At 44.3% G+C, this 22,631-nt stretch overlaps 1 protein-coding gene across 1 annotated transcript in view; it reads right to left on the minus strand.

Moving 5' to 3' along the window:
- KCNMA1 (potassium calcium-activated channel subfamily M alpha 1) overlaps window positions 1-22,631 on the minus strand; it is a 711,483-nt gene that overhangs the window by 109,796 nt on the left and 579,056 nt on the right. Inside the window, 1 exon segment of the mRNA NM_001003300.2 lies at window positions 18,199-18,275. Within this exon segment, the coding sequence (NP_001003300.2) occupies window positions 18,199-18,275 (77 nt within the window).

Here is a 22,631-nt window from a genome sequence, read left to right on the forward strand (position 1 = left end):
GCCTGTGGAGCCATCCAGCTTGTTTCGGTATCTCAGGCCCACGATGACGCAGGCAAGGCCCAAGGCAAGTTCAGGAACCTTCTTTGTGCCTTAGTTGTCTCATCTCTAAATGGCACCACTTACAGCTGCCTAGGCTTATAGCTGCTTCCACTGCCAAGAACAGTTACCACCTCAAAATAAGGATTAAATTAGTATTTGCAATCATGTCTGTAATGTGGAAAATGCTATGTGTTAAATTTAACAATACACAACACACACAGCCTTGCTTTGTTGGCAGAGCACCTGGTTCACAGTAAGGGCAGACACTACACCAAGTCTAGTCTTCATGGCCTTCTAAGTTAAGCACTAGCCACCTAATACCACCACATTAAGAAGCCTGGAGTTCTGCGTGATGGAGGACAGATATAATAATAGATCTGCCTGGAGAATGGGCCTTTACTCATATAAAACAAAAACCGCAACCGCTCCTCAAAAAGGGAAAGGATCTTTCACCAAATCTTAGCAAGCCTCACCCTTCCCACCGATGCATCTGATCTGTTTATAATCTCTACCTCCACTCCATTCTGAAAAGGGTTCTCATCACGCTCATTGCTTCTAGGCTTACATGCGAGTCAAAGCTCTCGAACTCTAAGACCTTTCCTATGAGTGTGATGGCAAACGTCCTGAATTGGTTGGGCCAGATGACAAATGTCCATCTCAGATGAAGGAAGCATCCAAGTGAAGTGATGGGCACCATCCAAGGAGGGAGAACCCCAGGGCATGATGGAGACCAGGGAGGCTGCACATCAAGGGCTCATTTCCATCTGGATGGGACTTGAAGGCAGGATGCAGTAGGGCCCGTGCTGCCGCCCAACAAGACTCTCTCCAGTGACTTTACACCATTATTGGTCTGATACTCATTTGAGACGATGCCCAATCGCATCACAACAAATTAACCACAGACACGCGATGGCAATCAACTCAGGAGGCTATCCTGAAAGCCGGCTGGGGGATTCCCTGTCTCCACGAGCCGCACACTCCCACAGATGTTTCTAAAAGCCTCTTCCCAGAGGCCCATTTAGAGAGAAATTAAATGCAACTTTGACTTAATTAACGTTTTAAAATGATAATGAATACAATGTAGATTCATAGGAGGCATTTACGTTGTGTTGTAAAATTGATAAAAATTTAATAACTCTTTGTTAATAAGTTATGTCTCCCCAGACCCATAAAGCCTAAGGCACTGCAAAACTCCAGACCGGGTCTGATCCAGGCTCCTGGTGCAGGTGGAGGAGGGAGGCAGAGATGGACTTGACATTTGCTCCAAGCCTGCTCTAATTCAAACCTCGGCTTGTTCATCAGTACTTTATTTCATACAGTAAAGGTCAGGATTTGGGCTCAAGGCAGAGACTTGACAAGAGAGCTCAAGTGAAAGGCGGACTGGCCCTGGCATCTGTCGCCTGAGATAGTGGAGGAAGGGGGGAGATGGAGAGCTAACTGGCCACATCCGTCCTCCACCACGGAGGTAAGATGGGGAATCTGCTGCCCAGTGCTGGGAGCTGTCAGGCTGAGTATCGTGACAACCGGCCACTGTCCGGAGTAAAAATGCAAACATAATTTCCATGTCACCTTGCAGAAGGACCTCGGCTCAGCCTACTTGTGGCATGCTGACATCTTTCCTAGTTTGTCCTTGAAGAGCCGAGTCCCTTATTAAAGTGTCGTTCTCCTGGGAAGGGAGGTGTCCCAGTGAGAGGTACACTCGAGGGGCCCTTCCGTCTTTCCTCCTTCTGACCTTTCTACTTCTTGCCTCCTAACTCGGTTTCAAAGGATTTCTTTTGAAAAGCTGGTTGCCTTTTGCCCAGATGGTCCCTCTTCATCCTTACGAGGTGGCTCTTCATAGCATATTTATTGTAAAGAATTCAACAATACTTTGGGGGGGAGCATAACAAGGGCCCCAAGGACAAGTCAACTACTTCGCCTGACGCTAACCTGAAGAAAGCAGCTATTTACTACAAATGAAAACCTTTAGAGACAGGCATTTCAAGGGATCCTTTCCAAAGAACATTTTGGCTTTTTGCCCTAGGATCCCAACTTAACGAGGTGACCACTGTGTAAGCACGTGGAAGGTGTATTTCCAGTCAAGCCACTGCTAAATGTGCCCACCGCAGACCCGAAGGGGAGGCGGTGGCTTCTGTAACCTTGCCTGCTACCGACAAAAGTGCCCGAAGTTGCCCTCCCAGGTACACCGTTCCTTAGTCTCTCGGAATGATTAGATGGCTGTCTGGCCCTATTTGCCTTCCTGTTTTCACGTCCTGCAATGAAGTGCAAATGGCCAATTCAGGGAACGTGGGTCAGGGCTGGCGAAGAGCTACAGTGGGAATCCAAAGGCTGCTTGAGTATTTGCTGTCATGGATATAGAAAAGGAGAGAGGGAGAGGAAGAAGGAGAAAGATTCGGAGAGATCATACCAGCTTGCACACGAGAAATGGGAGAAATTGCAGACCTGGAATGAATGGGCTTCAAGAAAGCATGGAAAACTATGATTAAATTGATTTAAGCTGAGTTTCCTTTGGCTCTCCTTTTTCTATCTTTCTATCACTGATCATTGTGGTGGGAAGAGTCTTTGGTTTCAGGGCCCAGAAGTAAAATAAACAAATACAATTTGGGGGGGAGCTTGAGGAAGTCACCCCAAACTACACATAAAAGGAATCAGATAATGATAGGCTGTTGATTTTTAAATACAGCTTATTAACTCCAATGCCTCTCTAACAGGCAGTGGAGACTGTCAGTATAGGGTGTGTCCTATTATAGACATTTCCTAGAGCTATTTCCACCCCTTGCCCTCGTATCTGATTTTATGTACTTCAAAATGCCATTAGTTCACTCGAGTGACTTTCGTTCTATTGACAATGTTAATTCTCTGCCCGTACAAACCAGAGGCTACTCGGGATAAGCTGATTTTTGCTTATTATATGACAAGACTCAAGATTACACTAAACTGATTTGGGTATGTGTCCCTTCAACCTAATGGTATTGGACGTCTCCTCTCAACTTAACCATTGGAGTTGAATGCCTCCTCGCATTATATTTATACCCAAAATAAAAGTCATGCGCCATTTAAAATTAGCTACAGTAGTTTGCAAAAGGGTGTATGTAATTGTGCAGGTTTAAACTATTAGTAAATTGAAAGGTTGGTGTGAGTGATCGCACATGTACTTGAGCTAAAACTATTTCCAAGTGCAAGTCTAAAGATCTGTTTCTCTTCCAGCACATGATTAATTTGTTCATGCCAGGGCTGCTGACGGTTTGCGGCCGGCATCATGTCACACGGATCTCGGCAGGTTTGAATCAATAGGGTCCTATGTTGTCGCTGCTTCAAACTTTCACTGTCCCTTTCTATTAGACTGAGCAATTGGATACCAGGCAAGACTGAAATAACAAGAATAAATTCTGGACAGAGAAAAAGCACTATTTTATAAAATTATATGGAGGCAAAGTAGAACTGATTGGAACTTACACCTATATTTATGTGTGTGTGTGTGTGTGTGTGTGTGTGTGTGTGTGTGTGTTGCTAGACCTCATTTTTAAAATATTTGATGGTCCCAGAACATGGCTACTTGTAAAACGTCTGTGCCCATATCAACCTAGCGTCTTTTAGAAGAGCTGCTACCCGGGATCATCTGGAGTAGAAACAAAACCAGGACGATTGGAAAATGAAGCTTTTTTGTACACCGATTCCCGTCTACCATATGGAAAAATTCAGTCTTGCCAAAAACATAGTCTTTGATGAATCTTTACTGGTCACTATGTGCTTTACTTTCCTGACACTGTTTTTTTAAGTCTGTTGTAAAGGAGTCCTTCTTCTCTGAAGAGCTCTCTGTTGGCACCGTCTGACCTCACATCTCTTGAGTTCAAAAGGAGACAACTGTTAGAACGTGACTTTGCAAGGAGCAATCCTCAGTAACGGGCCACACCTCCAAGGAGAGGTGCCCTGGGGCGGGGGGGGGGGGCTGTTGCTGTAGGAAGGCAGATTTTTAAAACTGTTGTGAACACTTTTAATATATTACTACTCCTCCGGGAACTGGCTACTTTTCTTCCCACTTCAGAAAACACATAATGGGACTTTGTGTTTCAATTTAACGTCCCTTGAAAACGGAAATCTTTCCCCTTATGAGAAAAAAAAAAAAATAGCAAGGAGGGAGACTAAAGGCAAGAGAGAAATGAATTAGGCAGTCTCCAAAGCACACTGGCTCAACTGGAAAACTGCGACCAAAGCAAGCTCCATAATAATATAATGACCTTTAATGAGTGTCTTGGGAAACAATACGGCCCTAGCATAAAAGACAAAGGGCAAAACCCATCATGGCTCTGCTGACACTAATTCAAAATGATTTTCAGAACAACTAAAGAATGTACGAGAAGTAATCTGATCCGCCCATCTGACCTCACTTTGATTCAAGGGCCCTTCTCCTGCCATTTCTAATTGTCAAACCCTCTACATTTCACATCTGCTCATATTTAATGAAAAGCCCACTCTCACCACTGCTCTTTGAGTCAACCAGCTCTGTCAAATGGGCACCACCCAACCCACCACCAGCAAGGGAAGCCCAGGGATTGCTCTTGGAGCTCTGCCAGTGGAATTCTGCATAGAGATAGACATTTTTTAATTGGAGAAGAAGGGCTTACGTGGGTGCACGGAGGGGCTCAAATTGGAATGGATTTTTCTAACTTATTATTAATGGTCAAAGGTGAGAGGACTCACACAGGGGTGGATGAAATCTGCTTTCGTTTGATGGCGTGAGGACGGCAGGGAGACTGATGAAACAGAGGAGGCGACCCCCCCACCCCCAAGCTGTCAGTACCAGTTAAGGCTTCAACATACAGCCCAAAGCTCCATGTTTTCCACGGAGGGGCTGATTTGGAAGGGTAGGAAGGACAACAATCTCAGGGACAAGATGTTTCCGAAAGGATGGGACAATCCCACCCTAAGTTTTTTCTTCTCTTGGCCTCCATCAATGCTTGGATTAAATTGCAGAGCTGAGAAATCCCTCCAATTATGGTTTCTTCTGGATGAAATGGAAATCACACACACTGGGTATCACGGGCCTCACACAAGGGACACACATGTTACTGTGATTGGTATGGGCGGCTAATGCCAAGACACGACCACATACAGCCCAAATGGCTCCTTCCTTTTCTCCATTGAATCCCTGGCCAAAGTTTTAGAGCCCAGTGGTTATCTGTAAACAGAAGAAGTTGTGCCTTAGGCCGATGGGTAACCTCGGTGGCTGGTGGTTACATTCAATGCCATCAGTCAAAGATGTGGCCAGACTGTGCCACCATAGCTCACCATTTTGCTCTTTCCTCCTAGCTCCTATCTTTGAATCTACTGTCTTGTCATACATCTTAGACAAATTCGTCATGTGGTTACCACCAAGTTCACCTTATAGTGTCATAGGAAATAGCAAGAATTCTCGGGATAAGAATAAAGAGGTAAAGTTTCATACTGTGGCGGCAGCTGTACAAAAGATTTGAAAGGAACTTCCCCTTTCTAGGATTTTAGGCTAATGGGGTTGGGACAGTCCAAAATCCCTCAGTACAACCTCTACTAGGTATCACTTTTAAAAAACGAATCCTGTTTCTTGGCACTGTTCTGGGAGAACAGTGAATTGTGAATTAGAAAGGATGATTCTCTGGTCCCAGATAATAACTTTTCCAAATGACTCTAAAACAGTTCGATGCACAGATTGTGCCTCTGACCTGAACAGCAAATTCAAACATGAGCACCTGGCAAGGCACACCACTCCACTGCATACAGTGAAGTCAGGGCTCCCTCAGCCCTGAGAGCCTCTGTGGATCACTGTCCCACAAGCACCCCATGCTGGGACCACCTCCAGCACCAGCACAGGTGGGTCAGCAAGTTCTTCACAGGAATAGATGCTCGAGAGCAAGTGCTCTTCCTCTTCCCCTACACCCTCGTTACCAGTGTGAATTAACCCCTGCTGGTGAAAATTTAGTTCATCCAGCTCTGGGCACTGAGAAAGGGAGAGGCCAGATGGCAATATGGTTACCAATAAATGTGCCGGGTGCTTTCAAGAGGAAGGGATGAAGCACAGAACAAGGAACTGTCTTCTACCTTTTGTGTTACCAAAAATGTGACAATAAGGTTAGAGCTACACTTGAAGACATCCAGGTCTTCACATGGAAACACAACCTCATCTGCCATTAGAGGAGGAACTGCATCCCAGCACCTCAGCAAACACACTGGAGCTTTTAGTAACATCACCCGAGAACCATCAGTAAAATACCCACAAAGTCCACGCTGCAGACAAGGATGAGGGAGATCTCAGGAATCTGGTGTGTTTCAGCTTTGCCAGCTGCCAGCTGCTAGGCCTTGACTGGTTCTTTAACATTTCTGACCTTGTGGGTGACAAAGAAGACTGACCTCAAAGTCCTGTGCGGTGGAAATCATGGCAGTTTGTGGCTTATAGTTTTTGGAATCACAATTGCTAGTTAGATGGGAGATTCTATTTTGAGAAAAATAATGATTCTTTGAATTAGTTGTCTTTCTGAGGAAAGCCCAAGACTGCACCAGTCAATATAGGTTTACAGATTTAGAATACTCTTTTCCAGAACATAGGACACAACCTAGCACCGGAGGAATGAGACACAGGTTAAAAAGACAAGGTTAGAAAGAAAGAAAGAAAGAAAGAAAGAAAGAAAGAAAGAAAGAAAGAAAGAAAGAAAGAAAGAAATCCACATTCATCTTAACCCTGTTGTATTTTGGAAGGTATCTACACTCGCTACAAGCAATTTAATGGTAGTGTTGGCTTGTTCTCTCTCCTTCCTCCCTGCAACCCAATCCAATGTATAGCCTTTACCCGAACATTAAGATATGCATTTCCACACATCTTTGTATTAGCACAGCATTTGATATGCTGTCACATGAATTTCCATTTATGTTTATTTAAAGGAGAAAGAGGGAGGCTACCACTAGACTCCAATACCACAATCCCGCACGCCATCACCAGAAGCGCAACGAGTTAACAGAATGGGAAGAAAGGCCTTCCCCAGGAGGTGGACATGGACACAGGCAGCGAGGACAACATATCAACCACCACACACAAGGTCACACTGGGAAGAAAACATCAGCCCAACGGACTCACCAGGACCACAGGGTACACAACACAAGACGGGGATGGTACCACGGACAGCACAGACACGGAACTCCGTGTGTCGGGGGTAAACTTACAGGCACGGAAACTGGTGGAGCAATCATTAACAGAGACAGAAGAAAGTGGGAAGGTTCTCTCAAGGGTGTCCATGTTAGCACGCACACGGCCTGACATGCACGAGCAGTCACGCTCAGAACGGCCGCAATCAAAACAACATGCCCGTCTCATTCTCTTGTAGATGGACATCTTGGCTATCACCATGGGTTGGATGGGAGGAGAGGAAGAGCGGTAGTTAATGGCAAGGTCACACACAGCAAGGCAGCTAGAAGGCAGCTACAGGGATTTAACACAGGTCTTAGTTCACATTAACAGTCTTGACCCAGAAAAAAAAAAATGCAGAGTGACTGCTGGTAACAGTTTGGTTGTACATAAAAAAAATTAAAAAAATAAATTAAAAAAAAAGCAGTGAGAATATAAATTGCCTGTATATTCCCCAAAGGCTGTGGTGTATTATTTTTCTCCCCTAGGTAAAGCAGGTGACTACAGGAAGCGGGCATGGCTGATTACAATCGGGTTCTTGGATGAGAAGAAGAGCACGTTAGAGACAGCAAAAATGTAACCAACATTTGTCCCCTGGCGCAATTAATACGGGAGGTCAAAATATACACACAGCCAATCAATTAATTGCTGATTTGGTACGATAAATGGTTTTTGCGAGATGCAAAATATCTAATATGTAGGCTTTCTAATTTCCATCCATTTCTGAGCATTAGGCAGAGCCTAGGACAAGCTTTCATCAAATTAGATGTGAAACGATTACATGTTAATATAGAATCTGAGGATGCCTCTGCTGAACTTCCCCAGAGTGAGTTTACATGATGCCTACAGGAATTTAAATTTACTCTTGACAGAACAAATATCCAAATCTGTCCATATAAGAAATGCAGCTACTCAAGGCTAACGCTGCGTATTTGACATTAAAGGCAGTTCACAAATAAGAAATCACCAAAAGCATATGAGATGTTGGTCTATTGGAATGCATTTAGCTACTCATGGGTGTATTTTCTGCTTAAAGCTGGGAGAATCTGAAAATCGCATCTGCTTTTCTCTCCCCACCCACTGAAAATTCGGAAAGCCATCGGGGCTATTGGTTAATCATAATTTTTTTTCTTAAACAGAAAATACTGGCCAAAATAGATTAGAGATTCTAAAACATGAAGTAAGAGATTAGGTCCCATGTAAAATATCTTATTTATATTTGTGTGCAGTGTTGATAGCTCTTCTAAAGCTGATATCATAGGATCGGGACTGCCTGGGGATCCAACTTGAGGGCCGACCTACAAAACTTGCTGGGCATCACCACAGTGGCTCTCAATCTGCTTCTTTCTTATCCTTCAAGTTAATTTATATTTCAGCACAAGGAGCTTTTCTGTGCCCCATTTTGATGCTACAACAGGCAAACGTGTTTGCTTATCACTTAGCGTGAACCAGCCTGCTTCTCTCACAGGATTGGAGAAGAACTCGTATTTATTCCAGGCATCATAGCCAAATGATAAGCCGGGACTGGAGAGGTGTTATTCCCTGCGCCCACACCTTCCATTTTAAAAGTCATTTTTCCCCCTCTTTCTTTTTCTTTGTGGAGAATGGTTGCACTCTTAGTTTAAAATATGGCTTGTGGTTTTGCCCTCTTTGAATGTTACAGTCACCAGGAAGAGGGGTTTAAATCTCTCAAATGGGTCAAGTCCTGTTCTAAGACCTTTATGACTTGCCATACAGTATATTTGTCAAGCAGGGGTAACGTTAAGATTGTGAGAAACAGGCACTGGGGGAGATGGATGAGAGATCCATTCCTGTAAACTTGGCTCCCATTTTTAGTGACATGTTCTTTTAGCATCCTAGCTAGCTGGTTGTTCAGATCATCATCATCATGCAGCCCCAGCCCTCTTCAATGCGTGGTACATCATTCCTGAGCTGAACGTTGACCAAAAAAAAAAAAAAGTTCCACTATAGCATTTGAATTGGAAGACTTTAGAAGGCATGGTGTGAATGCCCGGACACCCCAAACAGTAGTAGTTGAAGTCAAGAAAGGGGAAAAAGTCTTCAGCTGAAGACACAAAAATGAAGTTATTTTACATGCACCCAGATCTGATGTATAACTTGTAGACTGCTCGCTTATTTTTGGCTCAGTTCTTTTGCTGGAAATACTGATTTGTTATTTACACAGAGGAGAGAAACAAAGATAATTTTTTTTTGTTTCACTGTAAATAAATTATTTTGAAGAAAAATTTAATCAAATGCTGTAGCAGAAGAGAAGCCCATCAAACTCTGAAATGCTATGCTTCTCATTAGCAACAGTCCCTGGTTTTCATTTCCATACTGCCATTTTGGGTTCATATACAATAATAGAATCTGACACATTTATAGGGAAAGAGAGTTTTTCTATGTATGCCGTCTTTAAGGACAAGGGGAGGGAGGATGAGCGGAATAACTTTTGAAACGATTCTGTCAGAGGTAAGCCCATCATAACGGGGGATTTTTAAACCTCGTAGTTGATGAGGCCTTCAGGAGGAAACACAACTTCAACCCAGTGCCTCTCAGGAACTGTTTGCAACTGTTATTGCTGGCTGTTCTGGAAACCATGCATTGTTCTAAAATTTCATATTGTTAGCATGCAGGAACAGGCTGAAACTGGTAATCGAAGCAGCAAAAAAAAAAAAAAAAAAAAACCATTTGCTATAAGAAGATTAAATGTTAATTATAAGCAGTCACATTCCAAAGCAGCATATGCATAAAAAAGCAAACATGCTATTACTCGTCATTCCTCCCCAGTCATCGTTTTTTACACTCACACCAAATACAAAATAGAAATCTTAAAAGACAAACAAGCACCACCACAAAAAAAAAAAAAAAAAAAAAAAAACAACACACAGCAAAAATGATCAATGAGAGGCTCAAAGACAAGACAGAAACAGTTAAAAATGATTGAGCCCCAAGTGTTGACAAACCTTTGTGAATTACAATGTCTAGACCAAGGTGCCACCGACTGGGAGGGTGGCTCTCTCACTCTACTTCTGGAAGAGTCCATTTTCATTGACAGCCCCCACCCCCAAGATGTCTTCACCTACGCCTCTGGGTCCACCTTCTTAAAAGGTGAGGCCCATCAGACCTCCTTTCTGGTGGGGAGAGTCATCAGGCTTGAAGGATGTGCGTCCCGGCCAAGAAGAGCCCTCCTCTGGGCCATGAAATGAATCATGAGCAAGCGCTCTAACTAAAAACGTCTGAGGATTTGCCCGTGTGGTGGTAGCTGTTCCAGAGGATGTGAATACTCCGTGTGTAAAATTATACTCTCAAGTTGTAAAACAAAATTATATCAAAATTAAGTCAATGGACCTCCTGATTTGGAAACCACCACCCCGGTCTCCTTCAACTCTCTCTGGCTTCCTAATCCTCTGGTTTTGTTTTAGCGAATCCCAGATATTCAGAACCGCTGGCGTTTTATTTCCATTTCCCCGTGACCGGCTCCTTTTTCTAGAGCTGATGTAGGTTAGAAGGTTAATTTTAGAGAGCAGAGTGCCACTTAAAAACTCCCAAGGTTAGGTTTCAAAGAGCAACTTTGAAAGTTTCAGTGTTTATTTAAAACAGAAATAAGGTTCTTAATCTACTCCCTGGACACCTAACGTGCCCTCTCATCTTTGGCGTTTGCTGAGCTTCTTTTTCACAGAGTCCCCCAACGCTCTCTTCCCAAATCCCAAGCCTCAGAAAAGGAAATTTTCCCCAGGATGTGGACGGTAATACAAAGTAGATCTGTGAGGACATCTAGTGGATCCATGTGGAAGAGCAGCTGGTCAACAGACCACCCCAACTAGCCGGCCTTTCTCTGAAGGGCAGCAGAAAGGGGACCCTGCGTGCCTTCAAGGATCGAAATCTGTGCAGTGTCATTTCACTTCAGTGGTTCTTAGGATTCACAGCCGATGTTTAGAGGGCAGTGGGGATGAAGCGGTGAATTCTAGGAGATGGTTCCAGAGTGGCGGACTTGCGGACACCGTGGCTCGGCCGCCAAGGCCAGCAAAGTGGGGCCACTTCAGCACCAGCTGCCTGGGCCTCCCTGAAGCCCTGCTGCAGCTTCCGGGGACAGGGAACAGACAAGAGTGTGTCTCTGGTAGGTGTGAATACTGTAGCTACTTGTCATTCCATCTTAGGGCTTTTGGAACTTTATGCTCAATTAATTGGCCCCATAGGCCAGCTTAACTCTGGGAAAGCAGAAATATAAGCCTGCGGGGACTCGGTTTTGTCTTTGGCCCACATGACAAGGTTCTTGTTCTTGGACCAGTGCCACTGATTCAAAGAGGTTATGTGGTTGCCAAGAATTAGACCCTGGGTCTCACCTTCCTCCAAAGAACTCTGCCTTAGCACTTTTACAATTTGAGAAAAAGCTTTCATCTGCCTTCCCTCACCACAATGAAGTGGATATTCATCCAATATTGCCATTATGACTTCCTAGCCCTATTTGTAGAAATAAAATAAAAGTATTTCCCTAATGGACATCATCAGAGCTACCGGTTTACTCTTCAGTGTTTAAAAATGGGGGATTCCTCAGACGTACTCTCGGACCACTTTTTCTCTACTTTCAAAGGTCGTGATCCCAAGAAAGGAAACCTAAAAAGAAGTGGCTGCTGTCGCTGTGGCTCCGTTACTGCGCTTTCCATGCGTCGGACTGACAGTCAGCTGTCAAACTCAGGTTCTCGGCCGGTTAGCCCTTCCAGCCAAGCCTGGAATGAAGAGGGAGTTGGACTCCATCCTGTTCTCAGCACCATCTGCCTCCTGCATCAGCAACCAAATTGCCAGCCAATTTCCAACTGCAGAATCTTAATTTCCAGGGTGGGTTTGGAAGGGGCAGGAAAGGCAGCGCTGGACTGAGAGGCTCAGGTGGAGTTTTCCAACTGCTGAAGAAAAAGTATTCTAGGTTCAAATGGAGCAAATTCAAAGGAAGACTAGTGTGGAAGAAGACAATATCTGCCTTTCAGTTGGTAGATACTTTTTAGATCGCAATGACCTGTCTAAAATCAATCCAGTGAAGGAAGGGTGAATTCCAAGCCTGAACTCTGAAGCTGCACGGCAGCAACTAAAATGATATGTAGGTGCATCCACAGAATGAAAAAGTTTCCACCAATGTATAGGGTTGAGACAACTGTTTGGCGTGACGGTGGGAATCAGAGAGCATTCTTTCCGGTCCTATAAATGAGGAATGATGTCTTCACTTAGCAAAATTCCTATTAGCTTCTGCAGGGAGAAGAAAGATCTTCCAGGTGGTTTTCCAAGAACAGAGAGAGGGGAAAGAAAAAGCTAGTTAATGTCAATCTCGTTAAGTACCCAGAATTAGTTGATCCTGCCCTCAACACCACACTGCGGTTGCAGAAGGTAGAGGAATTTGGCACCAGAGTTGTTTGTGGATTGACATCACCTTTTCTGTTTGAATCTGAAGGATCATGAGGTGCGGTAGGTGCCTCTGCAGGTATGAAAGTGGCACATGCCCTCGAGCCATCCTTCAAGTTGTTCTGCAGATAAAGGGGGCCACAGAGTCAATTTTGGCGGTGTTGTGTGATGAACTGAGGACGTCATTGATTTGTTTTGTTTGTACACTGAGCATTCTACAGCCTCAAACTCTGAAGACTAGCCAAAACCAGATGACCCACTTGCACGGTGTAAAGGCGATGAGAGTTCTGAGTGCTGAGATATCTCCAAATTCCAGGACCGCTGGACTGCACTGGTCTGCAGTCTCGCTTTCTATGGAGTCTCACGTACATGAGTAGAGACCTGACGATGCTCATCACTGGTGCCACCGAACGTGGCATTGCTGGGAGTCACGCACAGAAACACTGGCCCTTGGGGCACCTGGATGGCTCAGTGGTTGAGTGTCTGCCTTTGGCTCAGGTCATGATCGCGGGGTCCTGTGATAGAGTTCCGCAGCAGGCTCCCTTGCCTATGGCTCTGCCCTTTTCTGTGTCTCTCATGAATAACTAAATAAAATCTTTAAAAAAAAAAAGAAATAAAGAAACACTGGCCCTGAAATTGCCACATCTTGTTGGGTGAGAGGGCTCCTACTCTGTAAGTTAGGGGCTCAGAGGCTTAGTTGACTTGTTCCGACTTCTGCATAGCTCTCTAGCAAAATGGAACATCGTTCTTGAACCACCTTTTCTACCTTAAACAAGTAAATGGATCTTCCAAGATGCCTGACTAATGCCCAAGGCAGAACTGCCTATGTCCTAGTGGGTACTGACTGAAAGAGAAACTTTATTTAAAAGCAAGGGAACTTCATAGACTGTAGGAAATAATTACCACTGTTTCCACAGAAGACAAGTACTGGGTACTTGTCTCCAGTAAGGTGGCTTAAGATACTTACAATCCCAAAGTTTGGTGTCCAATTAATTCTCTAACAAGCACTTTCTCACATAGAGAGGTACGTATATTGTAATAAATGCATCACTCTCTCTATAAAATATCTCTATGCTTATATATAAAAATGTTCATTTTTACATATAAAGTACTGGTACATATCATATATATATCACAACACAGGAATATATATGTAGCATATGTGTTTCCTTCAGGATAGGAATTCAAGCTCAGTAGCAGACACCAGGTCTAATTTATCAAAGGCAAGCATGACAATGACTCCCAATTGACGAGGCATCTACAGCTATAGTGGTAATTACCTCAGCCTACTCAGCGTCCCCTAAAGGTCCTGAGACAAGGCCTTCAAGAGAAACACTGTGGTCAAGGTCTTATTTTCAAATGGAAAAATAAGACAGCGCCAGAAGCTGGCAAGAGGCTGGGAGATGGGAAGATGAACGGAGGTGGGGGTGGGTTCCCTGCTCTCAGGGGTCTCCAGCTCCAGGCTACTCTGCAGACTGTGCTGGATGAGGGAGTTGGGGCATGATGTCACTGCTACATGCAACATAAATACCAAAAGAAAAAAAGAAACTGAAACTGTACAGAAAATAAAAGAAGTATCTCTTCTAGAGAAAGACAGGGGGAACTGGACTCCGGGCTACTGGGAACCCGTTTTACTCACAATATATCACTACCAGTGTGCAGTTAAAATAGAGTAGGGGCCGTATTCCAAGGCAGCAAAGAGAAAAAAAAATAAATCAAAAATACATCAATGATTAGAAGTTCAAGAAAATTCCTTCAAATACATCAATTCAGACATGACTTGTCCCCTGGGAGTCCACCCTTTGGCAAACTTCTACAGGCTGGGGGAAAAAATGTAAATCATTAGACCAGGTTTGTTATACAAAAGAAGAAAATGGGTAAATAGTAGATTCTGAGAGCTTGCTCCTTGGCCAGACAGCTGAATTTGACTCTCTTCCTTGATGGAATGCTATGAAGAAATGGAAAGAAATGCAAAAGTTAAACTATACTACCACAGAATTTCCAGAAATGGAATGTCCACACTCAATATTTTCCCAGATAGTATGGCATGAAATGTTTGAGGTGAATGGGGAGGTGGGGATGGGGTTGGAAGGGGAAGAGCTAGGTTGGGAGGGGAGGGTTAGGAAGCTGCAGATAAAGACCAATGACTGTCATCAGCTCTGCCCTGGTGGAGATGTATCATTCTAGAGTGAATTATTAACACCTGGCCTAACATTTTGGACTAATGACCGTGTGAGTGAGCTGCCCTCTCCAACTTAGGGCACTAGGCAATGTGCATTCAAAGGCACAGGAACTCCCCAATGCATTATTTACAGTTCTAACTCCTTCTAATGAAAGTTTCTTTGCAACCAAAGCCCATCTTCCCCAATTTCCTGACTTGCCTGGTATGCACAGGGAAGTTCATGTTTAATAATTCACTTTATTCTGATCACCCCTTACACATACACATCTGCATCCTGCCCTCTGTAACACAGGCTGCTATGGCCTTTTAATTAGGAAGAACAATATTTGGACAATTTTGATTGTTATCAAACATTAACCTCACAGCCGGGGGCCTCTATGAGATGAAGAGCTCAAGAGGGAAGGAGGTACAAAGAGACAGGGGCAAGACCCCTGTCATGTTGGCTGGGCTTTGGGGGCATTCCTTCTGCGGCAATCCGTGCCATGCCGCGTGGTAAGAGATCACACACTTCCATAGCTGAACCAGCTTTAAGGGGAACGAAAAGAATAAAATTCTTTCAAACGATTATGTGCCTCTCCCTCTAGGATGAAGTTAAAGTTAGCTGCTGTTTGCTTGCCTGGAATCAGGGTGGAAAAATATCTTAGAGGCCAAATGCTCATTTCTAGGGACTTGAAAGCTTTCTGCTGAGTTCTGCTACATGCCTATGAGGAACATTCCAGTATCAGAACAGGGGTCAGAGACACTTTCTCTCCATCATTCTGCCTTCTACCCTTACCTTCCTAGAGTTTGTTCTCTGGCCAGGCACCATGGAGGTCATCTAATACAGGAATTGATGATGCTGTACCCTTGCTCAAAATCTCCCAACGGCTGTATCAGTTACAGGACTAAAACCTGGGCTTCTTACCATGGCCCCTGGTTTCCTCTCTGACCTCGTCCGGCCTTCCTTCCTTCCTTCAACATTTCAACTTTTCAACATTTCAAACTTATTCCTGCCTCTTGACCTCTGCCCTTGCTCTCCTACCAACCTGGACAGGGTCACAGCTTCAATGTCACCTTCCAAGGCAGGCCTTCCAGACCTTTCTGGCTAAAGCAGCATCCTTACAAGTTCCCCATACCCTCAGGCAGTCTCTTCTCTCTTCATAGCATTTGACTCTATCTGAATTTAATGGCTTCTATGATCATTGTTTGTCTTCATTCACTAAAGTGAAGGCTTCAAAAGAACAGTGGTTATCTTGTTCACCCTTCCATCCCAGGCAGCAAGAAAGTACCTGCAGAAATATGCAGATGCCTAGTCAATAAGTGAATTTCAGTGGTACCCCATGGGACCAGATTCTTTGTCAGATATCTGGCCATGGATTATTGGCCTCAACACTCTTGCATTTCTTAACCCCCTCCCGCTACAAGAGTTTCCTTATAAAGGAGTTAACCCTTTCATATTTGTAACTCTCGTTTACTTCCACCTTGGGATACTGTGTTCCTCTGATGGAAATGGTCTGGGGGGTGCCTGGTTAGCCAAGCTGTGTTTCTGTGTTCACAACCAACCAAGCAGGACTAGGGTGGATGCCCTGGTAAGAAGGGCCTTTGGCATCAATGAGTCCCAGGGATTGGAAGTGAAGTGGGTTTGTTGTTCCTTAGATGTTCCCCTTAGGTTGTCAGAATCAGAATTTTTAGACCTCAAGAACTTAGAGTATCTGGAGTGCCTGGGTGGCTCAGTCTATTCTGCATCTGCCTTTGACTTGGGTCATAATCCCGGGGTCCTGGGATGGAGCCCCGCACAGGGCTCCCGGCTTAGTGAGGAGCCTGCTTCTCTCTCTGCCTCTGCCCTTCCCTCCTACTCATGCTGTTTCTCCCCCTCAAATAAATAAATATAATCTTAAAAAAAAAAAAAAAAGAATTTAGACTCTCTTTGACTAAGTCATCGATAAATACTCACCTTACTTGGAGTAAGGTGTCAGAGCTGGGGGGAACAGGGCCATGTGTGTTGAGTCAGTGGAGAAAGCAAAAGCAATGGGCCTAAGTTGCCCCAAACTTGGGAACCAGCTTCAGAGGATTTTTACAGAAATTGCTCTGGACCAAGAGTGCTCCCATGGGTATTTGCCTAAGAGATCGAGCGTCTTCGTGCTCCAGCAGAGTGGTATTTATATCTTACTGGTTTTACATTACTGTGTCCCCCCCTTCAGGAATGCAGGGAAAAAAGCCCTTGCTTCAGTTGGCATATCCCAGGAATGTGCTCTTCTATCTGATTTCTGCTTAAGAAAAAGTATTTTGTGGGGCGATCTTTCATAATTGTGTTTCTACTCATCAGACCCAAGGTCATTGCCTTGCCCTCCTCTCTTGCAAAAATGATTAGAGCACTGAGTGCACAACATGGAAAGGCCTTTGGGTGAGCCTGAACCCCCGTCCGTTGGGTCTGTGTGACTCTTAGCAATCTCATCTTCCCACTAAACTTGGAGCCTTAGTTTCCTCTTTTTTGTAAAATGGAATTAATAACATCCCCTGCCAATTACCCAGGGTTAGGATGAGGATCAAAGAAAAAAAATGATCATAAATAAAGAGCTCAGAAAAACACTAAATCACCACAGGAAGGAAGGCATCATTATTATTGTTTTCTTTAAGGTCATGAACAATTTCTATTAGGCAATGCAACATAATTACTGCAAGAGGCGTGGCCTTCTCAAGGCAAGCCCACTTTAAGTCCTGGTTTCTCAGGAGCCCATGATACAAAGTCCCTGACTTACCATATCTTTCTCCAGAGGTCCCGTTGGCAAGCTGCTTTGGAAGAGATTTGAGACGGCATATGCCAGAAGCTACCGAGCCCGATCTAGTCTACCCCAAGGAGCAATGGTGTTTGAGGTTGGTTATTGGAGCAACGGCAAATAAAGGTGATTGGTGGTGGCCAAGTCCTCTTCCTGGACCAGTCTGAGGGTACCACAAGGGAAAACTCTGGACCTTGGTATCAAGGCAGCAGTCCCAAATAGAAAGAGAGTCAGCTCCCTTTTGGGTTACAGCATCCTCAGACTCAGTTTCCCTTTCAGCCCTAGTACAGCCATCTTCACATATGGCGGTCCCGCCTCCACTGGAAATGACTATGCAAAAATTCTCCCTCCTCTATGGTCTTAGCTGTCCTCCTTTTTGGACACCATACTGACTGTGTTCAAGTGGACACACCACCTCAGCATCCCTGCAGGGTCCAGAGATAGGGATTAGGCACTAGGTTCTTTCAAAGGTGTTGATGGTGGTGATTTTTCCTCCCCTGCTCTAGAAAGCGAGGACAGAGCATTTTTTCATGTCTCTTTAAACTGCTGGGTGAAACATAAACATATTCAAGAAACCTCTTGATGTTTAGTGTTTCTTTAATAGGAAAAGGAGAAGGGAAACAAATTTGGGGGAAAGGGTGGGAGGGGGGAAGGGGGAAAGAAACACTACTTACGCCGTTTGCAGCCGCATTTTTTTATTCTTTTGGGATCTGTGATGTCATCATGACAGGCCTTGCAGTAAAAAAATGCCCTGGAGAAAGAGAATGGAAAAACTGACACGTTTCATAATCCACCCGAATGAAATGAGTACCACATTTCCTCCACCGTGGTGCCAAATTAATGAAACACGCCAGCACTAATTTCCTTTAATCTTTTGAAAGGTTTAGACGTTTACAGACGGAAATGTTTGTTGCAAGACCTTTTATTTCAAACACAAGATTCTGCATTTTGAGTTAGTGCTTCTTTTAATAAACTTTCCTTTGAAAAGGAACTGGGGGAATGGCTGCCGATGTGACACCCTGGGTCTGCTTGCTCGTCTTTCGTTTTTGGGCACAGTATTCAGTGCCGCCCATCGGAACACGTAGGCAACCAGCCCCAGGCCCCTGGTGGGGAAGTTGAATGCATCTCCGAGACCCTTGCTGTCTGGTCAGATAGCTATCAAAGGGGCTGCAAGGATAGGGTTCCACAGTCAAATAAAAACATTAGCCTTGTCAGTCTGAAAGCACATTTCTTTCCAAAGTGAGGGAGATTAAGGAGGAAGGTGACAGGGAAAGACAAAAGTGGTGAGTCAAAGGGGTCCTCTGTCAAATTTCTTCTGGCATTTCGTAGCCCATATTTGTTTCCAAACTGGAAAGATCAACTCCCGTACTCTCCAGCCCCAAGAACACGTAATTAATGGATGTTTTCTTCTCATGGTGAAGCACAGCTCAGCTGAGCACTGCGATGAGGTGGGCAGAGGGCACTCTTGGGTTGGGTACCCAGTGGAAGAAGTCAACAAGAAGATCCCCTCAACTGACAAAAGTGTCAAGCTGTGGTCACAAAGCACATTGGCTGTGTCAAAGATATTCTGGATGAGACAAAACAAGATCATTCAAGCACAGAATGCATAAGACCTAGAAGAACAGCACTGGAGGCCTATATTCTTTTAGGACAGGGGATTACTGGGATAAAATTCCCTGGAACAACCTTACAAGCTCTGGAAATAGGGAATAACAAAATCCTTGGCTTTACCACTCCCAACATAATTGAATGCCAGGGATAAACATGGTCTTCCCTTCACCAAGACTATAAAGAAAGAAACACAATTCCTGACTACTCTATTCCTAGGCTCCTTTTTATATTTTCACAGGACTTGCACATGTGATTGGCACCGATTAGAACCAATGTTAAGACTTTGGGATCTGGAAGACATCTTAGAGGTCCCCAGGACTCTTCCCATCTGTAAATTGAGGGGGTTGTCACAACCTGTCCAAAGTCATCCTGTGCTGGGCTTGGCCGGCCCCAGGACTTCTAAAATCCAAGCTCTTTCTGCTCTAGTCACTATTTCTTCAAATAATAAATTTCTTTAAATGCCAGTGTTTATCCATGTTGCGAAAGAAAGAAAGAAAGAAAGAAAGAAAGAAAGAAAGAAAGAAAGAAAGAAAGAAAAGAAAAGAAAAGAAAAAAACAAAAGAAAAAAGGTAGCTGATTATTTGCCTTGCCTGGCAATGTGGCTATGAAAGGGGGAGGACAGGAATGGAGGAAGTCATCTTGTTTCCACTTCCCTTGGCCATCTTCTCTCCCACCTGATGCTGTTATACATGATAATAATGACAACAACTGCAGGGAACACTTATAGAGCATAGAGTATAGGCCAGGCGCTATTCTAAACATTTTATTAGTATTAATGTATTTGATCCTCAAACAATCCTTTGAAGGAGTAGTGATTATTATCTCTGTTTTACAGATAAGGAAACTGAAGCACAGGGAGGTTACATGACCTGCTCAAGGTCACACAGAGGCAGGATTCAACTGCACACAGTCTAAGAGCTCAAGGTCTTAAACACATCTCTAATGAAGAGATGATGGAACGGTAATGAGTCTGAGTAGACTATTGGGAAGATCAAGTGGATTACTTCATGAATTAAAGCTGATTCTGAAGATAAGGGTAAAGTTAATGAGTGAGATGCAGCTGGGGAGAGGGTGTCTCTGGTCTGCAGTCCTGGAGACACATCCCCAACCAGAGGGAGCTCAGTAGCTAAGCTCCAGCTGAGTTTTGCCAAGTGTCACTTTTTTGCAAGCACCATGCTCTTCCCCACCCATCTCTGCCTTTCTCATGCTCACCTGGCAAAGCCCTGACCTTACGGCACACTTGCACCTGAGCAGCTGAGCTCAGGAAAGGAAACACTGATCTCACTTCAAATCCAGGGCCATGGATTCCAGAGGACTTTTCACACACCTCAGGCCTACTCCATATCCCTTCCTTCTACTCCACACCCCTCAGGCCTACTCCATATCCTTCCTTCTGCTCTCCGCGACCTCTTCCTCTCCCGCCCACCGCAGCCCTTCCCTAAGTGGCCCTCAGCTGGTGACCTTGACACACACATCATCAAGAAGACCAGATCCATACCCCAGAAGGCTGGTCTTTAGGGTCTCCTTATCCTCTGGTTTCCTGTTGTGTTCAGCCAATGGGAGGAGCCAGCAGGAGACTGGAGGATGGGAAAGAGAGGGTTCTTCCTGCTGGGTCATGAAAAGGTGGTGGCCACATCTCTACCCTAAGAGGGCTCAGCTCCTGCCAGGCAGCCTTTCCTATGATACAAACTCTCTCTACAGGTTCCGATAGCTCTCCTTCCCTTTGACTGTAGATTCAGGGCTGAGAATGGCTCCCCTCTGTTGCTAGCTCTCGGATGCTTCACCATCCCTTATTGGCTCTCTTTAACTCTCTGCCCACAACTTTATGTGGTCTCTTCATAAAACTCTTCTCTCTTTTCCCATTTAGGTGTGTCATCTGTTTCTGGCCAGGGCCCTCCCATAAATGACACCTCCAGCTGTCATCTTTCCCCCAGACTCCAGAATCTTATATCTAACTGCCTTTATGATATCTCTATGTGTATGTTTAGTGCAAATCTCCTATTTTAACATGGCAAAATTGAATTCTTAATTTCCTACACCTCAAACTTGCTTCTCTTCCAGCTTTCCTTCTCCATCTCAGTAAGATGGAGAACCAACATCCACCCAACTGCACAAGCTCCATATCTAGGCTCTATTCTTGATTCCTCTTTTTTACCCTCACTTCCTATATGCAGTTCACCAGTGTGCTCTATAGACTCTCTAGTAAAATATATTCTGAATCAGTCTCCTTTCTCTGCACCTCCACTCACCAGCCTAGCCCATATTATTCTCTGTCACCTACACTATGCAGTCTCTCCACCTCTGAGCACCCTCTCCTGTTGCACTATATCCCATTCTTTATAATGGAGAGGAAAGACCTTTCAATAATATAAACCAGACTACATCACCCCCAGCTTAAAACCATCAATGACTCCATCTTCTAACAACCCAACCCCTGTATCAAAACCTCTGGGAGCCAGCCCTGCCTTTCTCTTTACCTTGTCTCCCCACACTACTCCCTCAGACATACTTTCCTTTCCTTGGCTCCCTGCACACGACAACACTGTCCTCACCTTGTCTCCTCTTCCCTTCCAATCTTTGTATGATGGACTCTTTCCCATCACCTCCATCTCTGTTCAAATGTGGCTCCTTCAGAACAGCCTTCACTTACACACAATCTAAATCAGTGACCCAGTTGCATTAAGACTTTGATTAATGTATTGTAAATAAACAAAACTGCTATTCTCTCCTCCCCAGAACTTGAGGCCCTGAAAGCAAGGACTTTGTTGTTCACCACTGCTTCCCTGGCACCTGGTACAGAGCGTTCTAGAAAGTGAGTGACCTGCAGACATCTGATGGATGAATGAGTGTGAGAATGCTACCCAGTAATGCTAGATCTGCAAGTTTTTCAGGAGAAACCAGAAATAAAGATTTTTAAATAAAACATGATGATGTCTTCCTCTTGGCGACTCATCTATTTGTTACAATTGTGAATCAAATGAATCCTGTCTGCAAGCCAAACTGAGCCAATGAGGCACCATTTTGTGGCTCCTACATCAAAGACTATATGGGCCAAGGTCATTTAAGAAGGAAAATATTTAGTGGCAAGGAATAGTGGACAAGTGACCAAATGTTCATCTAAAAAATTGACCTTTCAAAGACTGGAATGGATGGTTTCACTCCTCTTTTCCTAAAATGCCGCATCTGAGTTTCTGTGAGCTAAAATCCATTCATTTCTTTGGTTGCTTTTTTTGTAGGAGAGGTACAACCTCAATCCTGGATCATCATAATCAACTTTTCCATTTTTACAAAACTTGTTTAGTTTCATTCAAGTCCCCAAGGCCCTGTCTGTGGTTTTCTGCAGTCTTCATCTATTTGAAATCCTGTAACTGACAGCATTTGCTCCAACACATCACACACTACGGAAAATTACAGGCTGGTGTTGTAGCTGATTGTGTCAGCATGTATTTGTGAATACCATAAAGCACAGAAATGAGACATATTGCACTCCCTAATA

Source organism: Canis lupus, chromosome 4 (assembly GCF_011100685.1).
Source record: "Canis lupus familiaris isolate Mischka breed German Shepherd chromosome 4, alternate assembly UU_Cfam_GSD_1.0, whole genome shotgun sequence".
NCBI classification, from domain to species: Eukaryota; Metazoa; Chordata; class Mammalia; order Carnivora; family Canidae; genus Canis; species Canis lupus.